The 15,190-nt window shown below is 33.9% G+C and overlaps 1 protein-coding gene across 2 annotated transcripts in view; it reads left to right on the forward strand.

Moving 5' to 3' along the window:
* The first annotated feature begins 662 nt into the window (after nucleotides 1-662).
* LOC110450211 overlaps nucleotides 663-15,190 on the forward strand; it is a 30,377-nt gene continuing 15,849 nt past the window's right edge. For both annotated transcript variants that reach the window (XR_002462947.1, XM_021497536.1), the window contains exons 1-2: nucleotides 663-1,114; nucleotides 14,692-14,922. Coding sequence is in view for 1 of the 2 variants with exons in the window: in XM_021497536.1 (XP_021353211.1) it covers nucleotides 772-1,114; nucleotides 14,692-14,922 (574 nt within the window). In the remaining variant the exon portion in view is untranslated. The remainder of the gene's footprint in view (nucleotides 1,115-14,691; nucleotides 14,923-15,190) is intronic.

The following is a 15,190-nucleotide window of genomic DNA, read 5'->3' on the forward strand; positions in this document are numbered from 1 at the left end:
TTTTGAGACTGTGTATATATATATACACCCTATGTATGAACAGCACATTTTCCTCAGTCGTAGGATTGTTTTGTAATAAATGATTTAATTTTAAATAGTCCAAGATAATGCACGGCTATGAGGAGGTTAGCTTGGACAATATAAAAATATCAGAGAATTCAATTACTCGTGGACATTCACTCAAACATGGAAGAAAAGTGTTCTCTGGATCAAACAGTAGTCAAAATCGCTTTTCAAATAGGGTAGTAAATAAGCGGAACTCTTTATCAGAGGCAACAGTTACAGCGAGCTCTATGAACATATTTAAGAATAACCTGAACGCTTACTGGAAAGAGAGAGAGAGACAAGGACAACAAATTCAATGTGTGAATTAAGAGTTAAAGAGATGTGACTCTACAGAGAGACTTTTTTTTAAAACATAACCATCTACCGCTCTAGCGCAGCGAAAACATTAAAATATTAATATAAAAGATTTAAATTGGGCCAATATGAGCTTTAGGCTCATTTCCCGGCCATCCGGATCAAGGTAAATCAAGGTAAATCATATATAGATACATAGTCCCACCACGGAATTAGATTATCCCACGAACTATAACAGACAAAAATCGTCTGCTATTGAAGAGTTATCTACCCTTACAACAACACTCCGCTAGGATCACTGCAATATCGGACAGGTGCTCGATAGTGACAACACAGTGTTCAAAATGCTAACGTCGGAGCAGGTTTGAATTTTCGTGGCGCGGATCAGCCGGTGAGATTTCTTCATGTAGAATGTCATCTAAAATCAGCAAACGAGTGGATTCCAAATCGCAAAAGAGATTATCTGTGACTTCAAAATGCCTTGCTATTGTGTTGTCACCGGACGAAAACGAGTCGGGAAAGACTCCACCAGAATTGTCAGGGAAAGTAATTTTGGATGACTTCAAGCTTCGGAATAAAACGTGTTATTGGAACCCGGCACTTGTTGAAAGCATTCAAAATCTGGAGTATAAGGGATATGTTGAGCCTGACACACTACTTGTTGGAGGGGAAGATATCCACCTTGAAAATCTTCGAACTGCCTGGGGTCGACGAGTTCTCAATGATCCAGCACACTTCAGAATTACACGGATAGGTAAGCTTTTGTTTCGGAAGGTTGACAATGCTGTGTGGATGGTCATCTTTTCTTTAACAATATTTGCTTTTTATAACCGGTACAAAATCAATATTCCTAAAAGTTTGAATTTCAGTATCGATATGAACAACTATTTCCTGTTTGTTGTTACAATCTGTGCCTGTCAGCGTCATCAGTATTGATGTGCAAAGACAAATGAGCATTTTCACCAAGATAGTGTGAGAGTCTTAGTAGATAATAAAATGCAAGTGGTTTAAATTTGGGTACACATTCACAACTCGGATGCATTTATTGTCTGCGTAAATTGAATGCGTTGTAAATTCGTGTCAATAAAAGGTTTGTGACATGAGTCATGTTTGATGTTGAACAGTATTTATAGCCTTGAAGGGTTTATAAACTTAATTCCTTTTTATCCGTCTTGGCATTTTACAATACTGACTCTACAAAAAAATAGGAAGGATTTAAAGTGAAAAGTATGACTTATTTATGACATGGTGACAGTGATTTTTTGCCTGGTTTTATAGCAGGCTTTTTTTACAGGCTGTTTCTCTTAGCTGTAGTGTTTAATTATATTAAAATGAAAAAAATCAGGAATTTCTTATGAATTTTAATACAAAATACTGCTATATTTTTCTAATTCATTTAAGAAAAGGATGTTGTAAAATCTAAGTTGACACATTTAGAACCAGGTTTATAATTGATGAATTGAGAATCACTGGGATTTTGAAAGTAAACTAGGAATCTGACCAACTATTGTTAAAATTTATTTGGTGAAAGATCAATCAAGAAATAACAATGCATGCCTCATTTTCATTATAAGTTTTTGTCAGATTGTTTTCATTATTCTGTATGTATTATTTGTTTGATGATTTTTCTTAACAAATTATTATTAATTTCCTTTAAGTAGTGATTGATCTGCCACCTAGACTTACACTAGGCACCTGCAATATTAATGAGGAAATCAGAACTTTGTCAGTAACACTGATTTTGAAAGTCACAGAAGTTGATGACTGCTGAAACTGCTAAAAAAAACCCACCCATAATCCATATTTACATTCAAAAGTAGAAATGTTTTATGACATATCGTAAAAAAAACCCAGCAATAATTTGATCAAAAAACAATAACTGTTAACAGAAACTGGTTACTAATATTGTGATTTTAGTTGGGAGTGTGTTACCAATAAAAAGGCAGCTTTCCACCCTTTTTTTCTTTCTTTCCCATTGTGTTTATTTTCCTGATACATATACAATATATATCATGCTTAAGTATCATGAATGCATGACATGATAATATTATTTTATAACAAAGCAAAATTGTTGTATAAACTTAGTGGAAATTCTGAATCATTCAAAATACCATATATTTTCCAAATTGATACAGTTCCTTCAAAAGAAAAAAAAATACAGGTTACTTATATGTATTTATAATAACATTACACGAAAGCAGTGCAATCACTGTTAATGATTATATATTAAACTTCCTGTTAAAATGTAAATATAATCATTTATATAAAACACCTTCTTTTGATCTTCTGATGCAAATTTTCTCCTTTCAAAAGATTAACACACTTCTCACATTTCCTGTTTTGTTTGTAATTTACCACTACCTATTTAGAGATTGATTTGATGAGAAGATGACAAGATCATCTCCTTTGAAGCTCACCTGTGGAGCTCACCTGTCATGTTTTACCTGTATGTCCCCAGGACATAACAGCTTTTACAATTATCTGCTTAATTAGCTTTTTGATCTTGACCACCACTTATCAGATGTGTGACTGTTTAACAGGTTTGGACACTTAGGGCTCTATTAGTCTTTCAACTCTAACGTGATGTTTCATATTTATATCATAAATAATGTATGAGTATAAAGGAATACCATAAATATTTAGTTTTAAAATGAAAACCTGTTTTTAACAATTAAAAATTATATTCTCTGCATATGAATAGATTGATTCCTGCTGAAACAAATGGAGCTTGCATTATCGACAAAAGAACTTTGTTTTTACGATAATTTGATTATTTTCATGACCAAAATGAGTTTACAGGTTACAAAATGTATTAAAAGTTAAATTTGATAGTGTTATACAACTACATATATCGAGCCTTTGCATAAGTTCAAAATAAAAAGCATGTCTCCAGAAAGGTACTTATAGTATCCTATGATCTTCAACTACACATGTTATTTCTATTAAAAATGTTTTCCATTTGTTCAATGTATTTTATAAGTGTGCTTGTAAGCAGATTTCAAATTCAACAAATGTTAAGACCAAAAGTTAACAGATAAAGTGATTTGACCATGGATGCTGTCAGAAGTAAATGAGAAGTGATCACAAGTGTGACCTATAAAACTGTCAATGTGATCAAGGGTAGATGCCAGAACCAGACTTTCATGTAGTGCCCCTCCCCCTCTTATTACGAGGTGAAGACCCCCTCCCCCTGTCATTATAGTGTGTATGCAGTAGCTAGTCTGAGAGGGCACACATGCCCTAATTAACTGGACAGGGTAGTTGTAATCCCACTCAGTAATTATAACAGCCCAATGATCTGTCAGCCTTATCTGGTTCAGTCATTAGGGCCTGTCACCCCAGGGCCTGGCCACTGGTCAGTGATTTGATTGACTCTGTAAAGTCACTCAAATACAGGAATTCATACTAACTGTGACTTGCATGACCTTGTACATTTTTGAAAGTTTTTGCCAAACTTGAGGAAAGGACAACAATTGTGGAAGAGTAAAAAAAGAATTTTTAATGACCCCAATTGCAATGTGTCTAAACCATTTTTTCGACATTGAAACCTCAGAAATATTGATATACTGGTAATACTAATAGTAATATAGTACACACTAGTGTACATGTACTGTAAACAGTATAGTTCACACAGATAAGTAAAAAATGTAAATGTTGTTCAGTAATTATTTATTAACATGCTGTGTTTCTCTTCAATGTAGAGCTATGCTAATAACTAGTATTGGTGACAATTTGGTGTGATATAAACATACTTTGTGATATGTCATCACCAGCAATGGTAGTGTTATTACCAGTAATGTTAGGTGTTATATCCAAAGAAATAGCGTTATGAGTCTTTATGACACACCTCACTTAAGGCTGTACATGTGCCACGCCTCCCCGAGAATGTCAACAGCACCCTGAATGCTTGTCAGGGCTATCAACACATCTCATGTTTACACTGGGCTTACAAATCCCTGTTAGATTGAGCACCAGATTTACTTTTTATGGCTGACACTCAGACATCTCCGACTTTGACAGATCTATAAAAGAATCTGTTTATTTATACAGCTATTGTTTGTTTTTATAAAACATTTCTTATGTGTGGTTAGTGTTCAATATCTATGTCAATAACTTTCTGCGTTGTGTTTGTAATGTAATAAAGGTAAGGATTGTATAACTTGTATGCAAATGTATATACTGCAATCAATTATGTTGATATTCAATGTTTGTTTCAACAAATTAAGGTAAAGTATGTACAGTAAATGTACTCTGACAGCAAACACAAAAACACCACTATTAAGATCCCCCTGATGACAATGGAGTAGAAAGTTGGAAAATACAACGGAAAATATCTTTGGGAAGGGGCCGCTCTGATTAAAGGGCCCCAAATTCACCTAAAAATAACAAGCAATGGAAATATATAATTATCATGAGTGCATGTGTACTCCTTGAATAATAAAGTATTTCAATTTGTAGTGTATGCCAAGTGAACCTTACATCAGATTTGTTACAATTGACTTTATAAATTGTATTCAGACCAACCGTTATATCAACTATATTGAAATGAGGAAACAGAAGTTAAAGACATTTATAAAACAACAACAGTGATTTGCATTGAAGGCCGTCTTGGCTGCTATGAAAGAAAAGCACATGTAGTAATGAGTTGAGTATGCCTGTATAAAAGCTGGTCGATGGAGAAATTTGTAATAAGTTAAGGGATTTGAAAGGGAAAACACGACAATGTTTGGTATTAGGTAACAGCTTGTTGTCTGACAATTTAAGGTATATATGTAGTTCAATATGAATGTTATATATACCTAGAAGATCAGCAACACCAGGAAAAATCTTTCACAAGTTCTAGTCAAAATGGGTCCAAATAAAAAAACCTACATATGTCTACAAAATGTATGTAATTTAATCTACCTTACACTATATCAGATGTGAATATACATGTAACAAATTCATTAAACATTAATAAATTTAAAATTTGACCTTGATATTCAAAACTTTCACCAAGGGTAGCCCTAAAATAAACAATATAGGTCTACATAATTTTTAAGACCCAGTTTATATTCCTGTCTGACATAAGTTCCTGCCAATATCAGAGGTTTATTTCAATTATAAATTTGTTACACTGGGGTTCCAACACTGTCACCTGCAGTCATTCTGGACCTCGGTTGTTCTAAAATACTATTTATTTGTACCTTATATTAATAACATAGTAAATGAGCCAGTTAATGTTTGCATGCACCAAGAAATGTTATGTTTATTTTCATCTCCTGACTAAATGATTAAATTTCAATTCAAAATATGAAAAAAGGTGAAAATATGGGTGGCCCTTATTGAATTCAACATAAGATATATACATGCATATAAATTATCAATTTGTTAAACAGGATTTATGTCAATCCAGTCTTTAAGTTTGTATTTGACATTTGATTTGAGATAAAATATATATTTACCTGTAAGTCGAAGCACATTCTATGTTGAGTATATATAGATCTAGGCATTGTTAGCTTCAATTCTATAAGAAGTAATTCTGTAAAGCGGAATGAAATACAAAAATTGTAATTACATGTACAATGTATATATTAACTTTTATTACAATGTTATATTGAACACATTTAAATTAAATCATTGTTAAAAGATCTTAAATACAAAGCTCAATTTTGAAACAAATTTAGTGTAATAAAACGAAGCTGTTAAAACCTTAACAAAATTGTTGTTGGGTTATAATTTACATCTTTTGTATAATGTGTTGTTTGTTTAGAGTATCCCTACTCAGTATAGAGTATTGAGACCCATTACCTCCTACCCCATAATAGTAATTATTCCCTACCTAATATGGTATGTTCTCAATTATTACTCTTCAGCTTCATACATACTTAATATTCCATACTCAAATTTTCTCCTATTGACCCAGGTATTTTGATAACTTTTAACATACTGGATCGTAACAGGTTAAAAGAGGATTACTCATTCACAAAACATTTATAATCAATTATAAAACTTTTATGAAAAACAACAAGAAGTTTGCACCATCTCAAGTTAACAACTCGACAAGTTACATTTGGTAAAAATCGATCTGGAAGTATTCTAAATTAATCAATGTCAATGTTTTTTTTCATGTACAAAATTTGCCTTTGTGGTAAGTGTCAAGGGCCATAGTAAAAAGATATATTTTATATAGATAAGGTTGATCTATTGTGAGATCAAACACGTGTGGACGGGTTCATTCACCAATCAGCCCGACCATGAAGTATCACAAATGAATTGCCACCCACAATTTATTCGACATTACAAATATTTGGATTTAAAATTTTGAGATCCTTATCATAGTATTGAAACAGGATCTTCAAGGATATGACTTTTTTTGAGGAAAAAAATCAACTGAAGCACTTTGAATCTTGGGATTTAATTTGAGCTAGTAAGGTATATTGATGTTTTAAAATGTGTTGTACAGTATCACAGGACTCACTTGAGCCCTATAATAATATTATAATAAGTGGACTTTATTGGAAGATATTTTCTAAGCCAAAGAGAGTTCAAAGAGTTGCACTCCATCTTATCCAATTCTGTGATGATAATAAAATATTACAAAAATTGTAAACATAAGTCTTAAATTATTTTTAATTGGCGTTCTTGTAATCTAGATTTGATTCTTATGCATGCAACAGTGTACAGCTACATGGAATTTGTCTTTTTATGTTCCATTTCATTAATTGACACACTTTGAACATCCAATAAAAGTGGTAATGTTATTTAGTCAACTGGAATATATATGATAATGAGCCTTTAACAAACCTCATACAATACAGTAGCTATGCTGGAATATATATGATAATGAGCCTTTAACAAACCTCATACGATACAGTAGCTATGCATTGGAAACGTTTTTCCAGCTAAATCATGGTTTTGATCAATCTTTTTTTTTTTTTAAAGAAAGCAATACTTTGTGGTACTTTATGAAAATAATTGTCACATTGAATTTTTCAAAAACATCACTGATGATCAGTGTTCTGATTTTAAAAGTCCAGCTGTGCCAGTGTAGGTTTCGTACCCCAGAAATCTTATCATAATATATATAAAGTCACGCTAACTAAGTGGTCAACTAACTGTACAAATGTCATAATTAAGCAAATTCGCAATGCAGTAGGTAGCAACGGATACAGATAAATGTGCCTATATATAGCTAATGGCCATGTGATTAGGTAGATATAATTTGGTAGGTAAGAAAGATGGAAGCCATAACTCAGGGACAGGTGTTTGATGTCAACTTAGAAGCCATCACTAGGATTCATCTCGGTCATGAATGGTACATATAATATATCAGCCATCTCTGATTTAAACATTTTAAGAAAAACAGGTAAACAAAGAAAGGAAAAAACTTTGGTGTGATACATATTTTAGCGCCCGTGGGTTTATACATTTATCAACGAGTGTCGGAGAGGTGAAGTTTTTCACCTGCTCACACACCTGTCCTTTATGACTTATATATAATATACACTCACTTACAAAGTTACATTAACTATATTATAATATACACTCACTTAAAAAGTTACATTAACTATATTATAATATACACTCACTTACAAAGTTACATTAACTGCATAACCCTTGGAGCTTTGAGGATGAAATACTGTAAGTCATATGTGTAGATAGGTCCGACATTGGTTCTAGATAGTTTGTAACATGGTGGTAGATCTCAATCTTAGTTACAGTTACTTTCTTGCTTAGTACCTACAAAGAATGCCCTTTATTTTGCAGGGTTGTTATAAACATTTAGTGAATGAGAGTAACATTATCTGTATCATCAATATTTGGAGCAGTCCTTGGTCTGTACATGGCAGGGACATATTTCAATAGAAACATTTAACAATTCTAATCTGCCAGGGTTACTGTAAAGTCAGTGTTTTAAAGTAGCTCAATTACTCAATCAGCAAATTGTTGAACATCCTAATGTATTAAAATTATGTTCATAAAAGCTTGCAAGTAAATGCGATAATAAGTTTTTAGTTCACCTCGGCATCATGTGCTGTTGCATTGAACATCTCCTCTAAAACTGTGATTGGAAATCAGTCACAATTTGTTGATAGAATTTTTAGGCTATAAGGGATCATGGTCAAAAGTCATTGTATACATTTTAGAAGTTAATCCCTCCTAGGGGTGAGGGATGGGATCAAATTAGCTGATTGATTATCAAGGTCATTTTTACCAAAGCTACTAGACAGGTTTTACCCTTATTGTTTTGGGAGCATCTTAAGCCCAAGCAAAGAAAACAAGTACACTAAAAGGAACTGATCAGGGTCAGAAGGAGTCAAGTTGGCTCATTTCATTTAACCACAGACTTAGATTTAATCTAATTCTGTGATTTTACACATCTCTTTTAAAATTACTTGGACAAAAGGGATGACATTACCAGGGGCTGCAGGACAAGGTCAGAAGGGGTTAAACTTGTAGATTTTTCTAATTAGATGACATCACTTCTCAATGGGTAGCTTTCAACCAGGTTCTATCTTGGTAGTATTGCTAGCTCATGAGGATCAAACTTTATACAAATGAGTAGCTTACATGTCTGTGGGCCATTACCCCCTTACTACTAATTATAATAAGCAGATTGCAACCTATATCTGCCAAGTTAAACAGGTGAGCACTTCAAGGCCATTGGGCTTCTTGTTTTAATTTTTAGTAAGTTGTAACTGATTTGAACTAATTTCCAAGCAACTTTTGATATCCATCTCGTACCCTTAACGAAAATATTGCAGTTTATCAAGCATAACTTAGGCAATAGGGTTCCTATTAAATCCCATTCAGGGTTCTTTTAGTACATGACACCTAAAAAGACTGTTAACCTTCAAAATGTTACAGTTTTGTCATATAATACGGTCAGAAATAGAATTCACAATTTATGCAAAGAAATTGACCCCTAACATTTTATGTTTGGCAAAAATACTGGGACCTGTGGGCAATAGTGATTGGTCATCAGGTTTTTACAACAGATAAATGTTAATGGTCGTGTTTGTTAGTAAATACGATAAAGGGTAATGACTGAGTCAGTACTATACAGTACATACCACTATAACACCAGGATTATACACACTCGTATTATTCCACTTCAAACATGACAAGTGTAGTTTATGGAGTCATATTTGCTAACATTCCTTTGAATAATGTCTGAATTTTATTTAATCCTTCGTAATACTTCCTGTCCTGACATGCTTGTTACATGCCATGTTAAAGATCTGTATATATATCCTGTGGTCTCAATGGCCACTATCATCCCAACGTGCTGTTTATATATATGTGTGTAACATACCATGATGCATCCAGTTGGAATTTTGGAAAAGAAGCTTTTTGATTAATTCATATATCACCTTATTATACCTGCTCTGACCTCCCAAATTTATTTTCAAACTGCCATTATGACTAGGCAGTGTAAAAAGTAAATGTTTGCCCCCCATCTACCCAGAAAGCTTATTGCTGCGGCCTACTAATCCTTTTTATTTATTTACTGTTTCCAGTACAGTAACCATGAATACTTCTAGCCTGCATTGGTCTTATTTAAGTGGGTGTCAGCTTGAGCTTCATGCATGCATTGTCAATGGTGTATGGACAGGATGTCCACCTTCGGCACAAACATCTGATGATTTAATATAATATGAAAAAGGATGTCTTTTAAGAAAAACGATACATGTATAGAAATTGGAGGAAGGGCATGTTGATACTCTCTATAAATAAGGTCTGTCGTAGCTCTACAGCATTGTCTGGTCTACGATACTCTCTATAAATAATGTCTGTCAGAGCTCTACACCATTGTCTGGCCTATGATACTCTCTATAAATAAGGCCTGTCGTAGCTCTACTCCATTGTCTGGTCTATGATACTCTATAAATAAGGTCTGTCGAAGCTCTACAGCATTGTCTGGTCTACGATTCTCTTTATAAATAAGGTCTGTCATAGCTCTACACCATTGCCCCCTCTACGATACTCTCTATAACTAAGGTCTGTTGTAGCTCTTCCCCATTGTCTGGTCTATGATGCTCTATAAATAAGGTCTGTCAGAGCTCTACAGCATTGTGTGGTCTACGATACTCTTTATAAATAAGGTCTGTCGTAGCTCTACACCATTGTCTGGTCTACGATACTCTCTATAAAAGCTCTACAGCATTGTTTGGTCTACGATACTCTCTATAAATACCAATGTGCTTAATTACACAAGCACTTTAGTCAGTGAACTTCACAGGTGCAAACCTACATGCACAATTTTCTTTGTGCAAATAATCCTTTCTTTTTTTGCTTCAAACAAAAGTTTATTAAATACAAGAATCACTCTGTAGGCTCTTACAGGTGCAGGTTGTTTTCAGGTCATGTGAGTAATGCAGTCTGTGAGAGTGCCTTGGATGTATTACACGGATCTAGTGGAACGAGATTGCCTGTCTGATGTATATATCTTTGTACAGGTGTTGATGAATTTCATATTTTCAAAGCTGACCAAAGACATCCCAACAGATCTATTTCACTTAATTCACGAGCATGAGTGCCAAAGAGCTACTATAATTATCCTGCAATAAGCCCTGAAGGGCAACACATATTCTCTGACTGAACATAGGGGTTGGTTTTATAACAGGACAATAAAATTGGCATTGGTTAGTATTCCAGAAGCACTGAAATACATATGGATGGGCTGATATGTTAATACGACAATTAATACAAATAAATTAAAATCGCCTGAAGAGCCCCAAGATGGGCGAAAGCGCTAGCCGATTATACTAGTCTTGGTGTTTTATTTATATTAATACTTATATATAGCTATAGGCATGGGCTTATTTCTGATACTAATAGAGATGAAATATGAGGTTCAATAGTTACTATGGTGACCAGATGTGGAGTTTCAGAATACATAAATAATGGGTTGGAGTTTCAGATTGTTACTATATTGTTGCGAAAGGGTGTATCTATTTGCAAAGAATTTTCTGATAGACATGCTCCTGCTGTACACACCCTATTGATGTTATTATGAAAAATAACAAAGATATCTCTGAAGTATTTTGCTCAACTAATTTTTCATCAAACATATTCAAATTGAATTTTTGAGGTGAAGGCCAAGTGGCCAAACTGGTTTTTTTATGTCCTGTTATGATAAAGAATATCAATGTGGTTAATGAAGAAACTTGGCACAAGGTCCCTCCCCCAATCCTCTGTGAACAGTTACACAGGTTGTGTAGCAGAGGGCAAGTCCTCCCTATAGAATTAGTAATTTCATATGTGATCAATACTGACACAAAGCCTAGTTAGCTTAACAAACCATTATCATAACTTTTCAGTGTGATATATATCAGTAAGAACCATTTAAAAGGTATATATATCAATATTTTGTGGTAGTTTTCTTGCCTTTAAGTATTCTTTTTTATCCAATATACATTGAGTTTGTTTTAAATCTCGGTATTATTAAAACCATACATAAATGAAACATTTGCATTAAATCTTGGTTAATTTGACGTGGTATAAAATAACTGGCTGCAGGTATTGATATCAAGGCTGATCTTTTTATATAGAAGGATTTGAAGGGCTGTCTATACAGACCTATCCATGACTATTTTGAGTGACAGCATGTAACTTTGATAAGGATTATATAGGGCATTCAACAGATATACAAAACAGCATACATTGATTTATGTACAGTATATATGTCTTGTCAAGAGTGCACAATCTGATAGATTGATAGATACACATGTGAGTGGGCTCACATACTGTAGTACTCTTAGTTTCTAGTTTTTCTTGTGTTTTTTGTTATATTGATATTTTAAGAATTTTTTGGGTATGATTTGCTCATTATTAGCTGTACCTTTGCAAATCATAGTTTTTATACTGACTGTGAGTTGAAAGTCCATTTTGTGACTACAGTTTTTGCATTGGGAATTTGTTTTTATCGTCAATGGTAGTATTCACACAGTATTACTGCTGTTATGTATTTGTAATATGCTAAGTAAACTTTTTAGCTTAAATATTCAAATGAGGTTTTTACTAGATATAATAAACAAACATTTAACTGTTGAGATTTTTACTCTTCTATTTTGTGAATTGAATATTCATTGAAAAAATAAATATCAATTTGTGTGATGTCAAGCAGAAATGTATAAAACCACAAATATTTTTACATATGTTACATTCAGTAAAGCTGAACTGTAATATCCTGCATTGTGCAGGTAAGGACGAGACCTTGTCAGAAATAAATGTTTACTGTCTTGCCCTAACCACTGAACCAGTTTCCAGAGTGTATTTCCACTAGAGAGTACTATTTGACTTGAATTAACCTTTCATACTCAGAATACATAATAATAATTGTATAGATCTCTAAAATTTGTTTTAGGATTGAAGAGTGCAGCATATAAAATAGGTCACTGTGACTGATGTTTGACCTCTGATCACAATCATTGAAACTGTATGGGACATACCTAAGGTTCTTATGCTATTTCACATTGCCAAATGTACCGGTATGTTGTTGTCTGAAAAAAGCAGACACAACACAGATATGTTATACCCTGTTCATGTACTTGAGTTTATCATAAACTGAAAATGGATATACACATTTTTATCAGGCTATCATGACTCCAGTGTTTTATGCAAATGTATTTATTATTGACTATGTAAATATACTGCAAGTAATATCCTACAAGCCTGAAGTGCATATAATGAATATTTCCACTCCGCGTTAAATATCCTCAATGTTTGTGCAATAATAAATTGGGCCACAATATATTGAGCCGTTCCCGACTTGACAGTATCAAAGTGACATGGTACTACTGACGTCCCTTGTGCCCCAACCTTACAGCGGGGATTAGGGAGATTTAGAGAGCTGAAGTATGTAATCTTACACATACAGAATATCTAATATCAAGCTTAATACGTTAAAATCTCTTTGCAAGATGCCGCACTAGAAAAGCTGTGTGTGAAATTTGACTTGTCAATTAGTAAACCAGGTTCCTGACTGTAATCTGTGACTGAACAATGGAGAGTGGCAACCTGGGGTTGAATTAAAGAATAAATGATTAAAATCTCTTATTATGAATTTCATTATCATGAAATTAGTTTGAGGTATTGTGGTGTAATTGGATTGGGTGTATAAAGCTGCCTTATCTCTCACCTGAGGTACCTGGTCAGGTAACTTGACCTGGCCCCAGATTTACTTGTAGATTGTATTTAAGATTCCAGGTTTGCCAATAGACCATACAGGGAATGTACATTTAGAACGTAAAATGTTTGTGATAAATTTTATGTGTCAGTGTTGAAAGTAAAAAGGAGATAAAATGTGTGTATTGATCTTCAGTACAAGTAATTGAATTCTGCCTCGGTATTCAGGATGTCTGCTCTGACTTGAGCCATCCTTTCATGCTTGCCAGTGTATACATTGATGTCCATGTCGATGGAATTAAAAAAAGAAACTAATTACAATTTTTTCAGTGCTGATATGAAAACATGTCTGTATTGGTTTCTGATATGGACTGCAGATAAAAATATAAATCAGTGTTAATAGTTTTTTGTTTATTTGAGATGCCAAAAAATTGCTTTTTTTCATATTTCAACAGCTATTGATACTTCGTAAAAGCAGTTTTTTGAAGGCCATTATGATATTGATAACAAATACAGCTGTAATTATATAATACTGAACCACACATTCACCCAAATTCAGTTATAGAGACATGGAAATTATTCCCTCCAACTAATAATTATAAATATGAAACCACACACATGAAGTTTTTTAGTGTGTTGTTGTCTCACTTTCCTGTGTGATACACTTCTTCAATGTGAACACATTCATTAAATTACAAGAATCATAAAGGATTTTATTTATACAATTTATTTCTGTGGTCAGTGATACACCTTTCCCCTAGAGGATAAAAGCTGCATTTTCCTAATGTTATCTCATATTTTCCAATACAAGAGGTCAAAAAGTTTCAGTTTTAAATTTAACTCATTCACCTCTACATCTTAAAATTAGACTTGCCCAGACTTTGGTTTGGTAAGGTTTGGATGTGACTTTAGGGGTGAATGGGTTAAGGAACATTGAAATTATAAAGGAAATATCTTAAAATAGTAAGATTATTTAATGTAATGCAGTGTAGAACTAGAATATAATATAAGCTGACATGGCGATGTAACTTTGAGGCAATGATGCTGAATTGCAGAGAAAAGGAATTTTTGTCCTCTGTTTACTTTGTACCTTTTTATTGATTAACTAATAATATTTCGTCTCCCTTTCAAAGATCAGGATCACAGAGTGTAATGAACTTTGCCAATGATGTCATAGATTGTACAGAAATTGACCCGCTTTCTACGTATTATTTACAGGAGATGTTGGCGGTATTAAGATGCAGGTGATTCCGCAGACCCAGTTTATACCACTTCCAGAGATCCTGTGTCTTGTGATCCTTGACCTGAACAGTAAACAGGTGATGGCCACACTGGACATCATCCACACACGCCTCACACAGTGTTTCTGTGACCTCCAGTCACCAGGTGTGCAGGTCCTCTATGATACACTGGGTACCCTCATACGCCAACGAAAGGTCTTCCACAATGGTAAGTAACACTGGAGTGCTCTATCTGTAGTGGAATGTTCTGCTAAATGGAACATCATACATGCTGAAGGTCTTCCACAATGGTTTACCTGTGGGAATCTGTAAAACTGATGGCCAGCATACTGATGGGATTGGACAGCACATCTTCTTCCCCTAATGTTGGTAACATTGGAGTTGTCCGCCAATAACACCATGCCATCATTACAGGAAGGTTGTCCATAGCCATCTTATTGAGACGCATGGAATTCAGGTGTTAGAATGTTCTTCTG

Source organism: Mizuhopecten yessoensis, unplaced genomic scaffold (genome assembly GCF_002113885.1).
Source record: "Mizuhopecten yessoensis strain PY_sf001 unplaced genomic scaffold, ASM211388v2 scaffold5133, whole genome shotgun sequence".
NCBI classification, from domain to species: domain Eukaryota; kingdom Metazoa; phylum Mollusca; class Bivalvia; order Pectinida; family Pectinidae; genus Mizuhopecten; species Mizuhopecten yessoensis.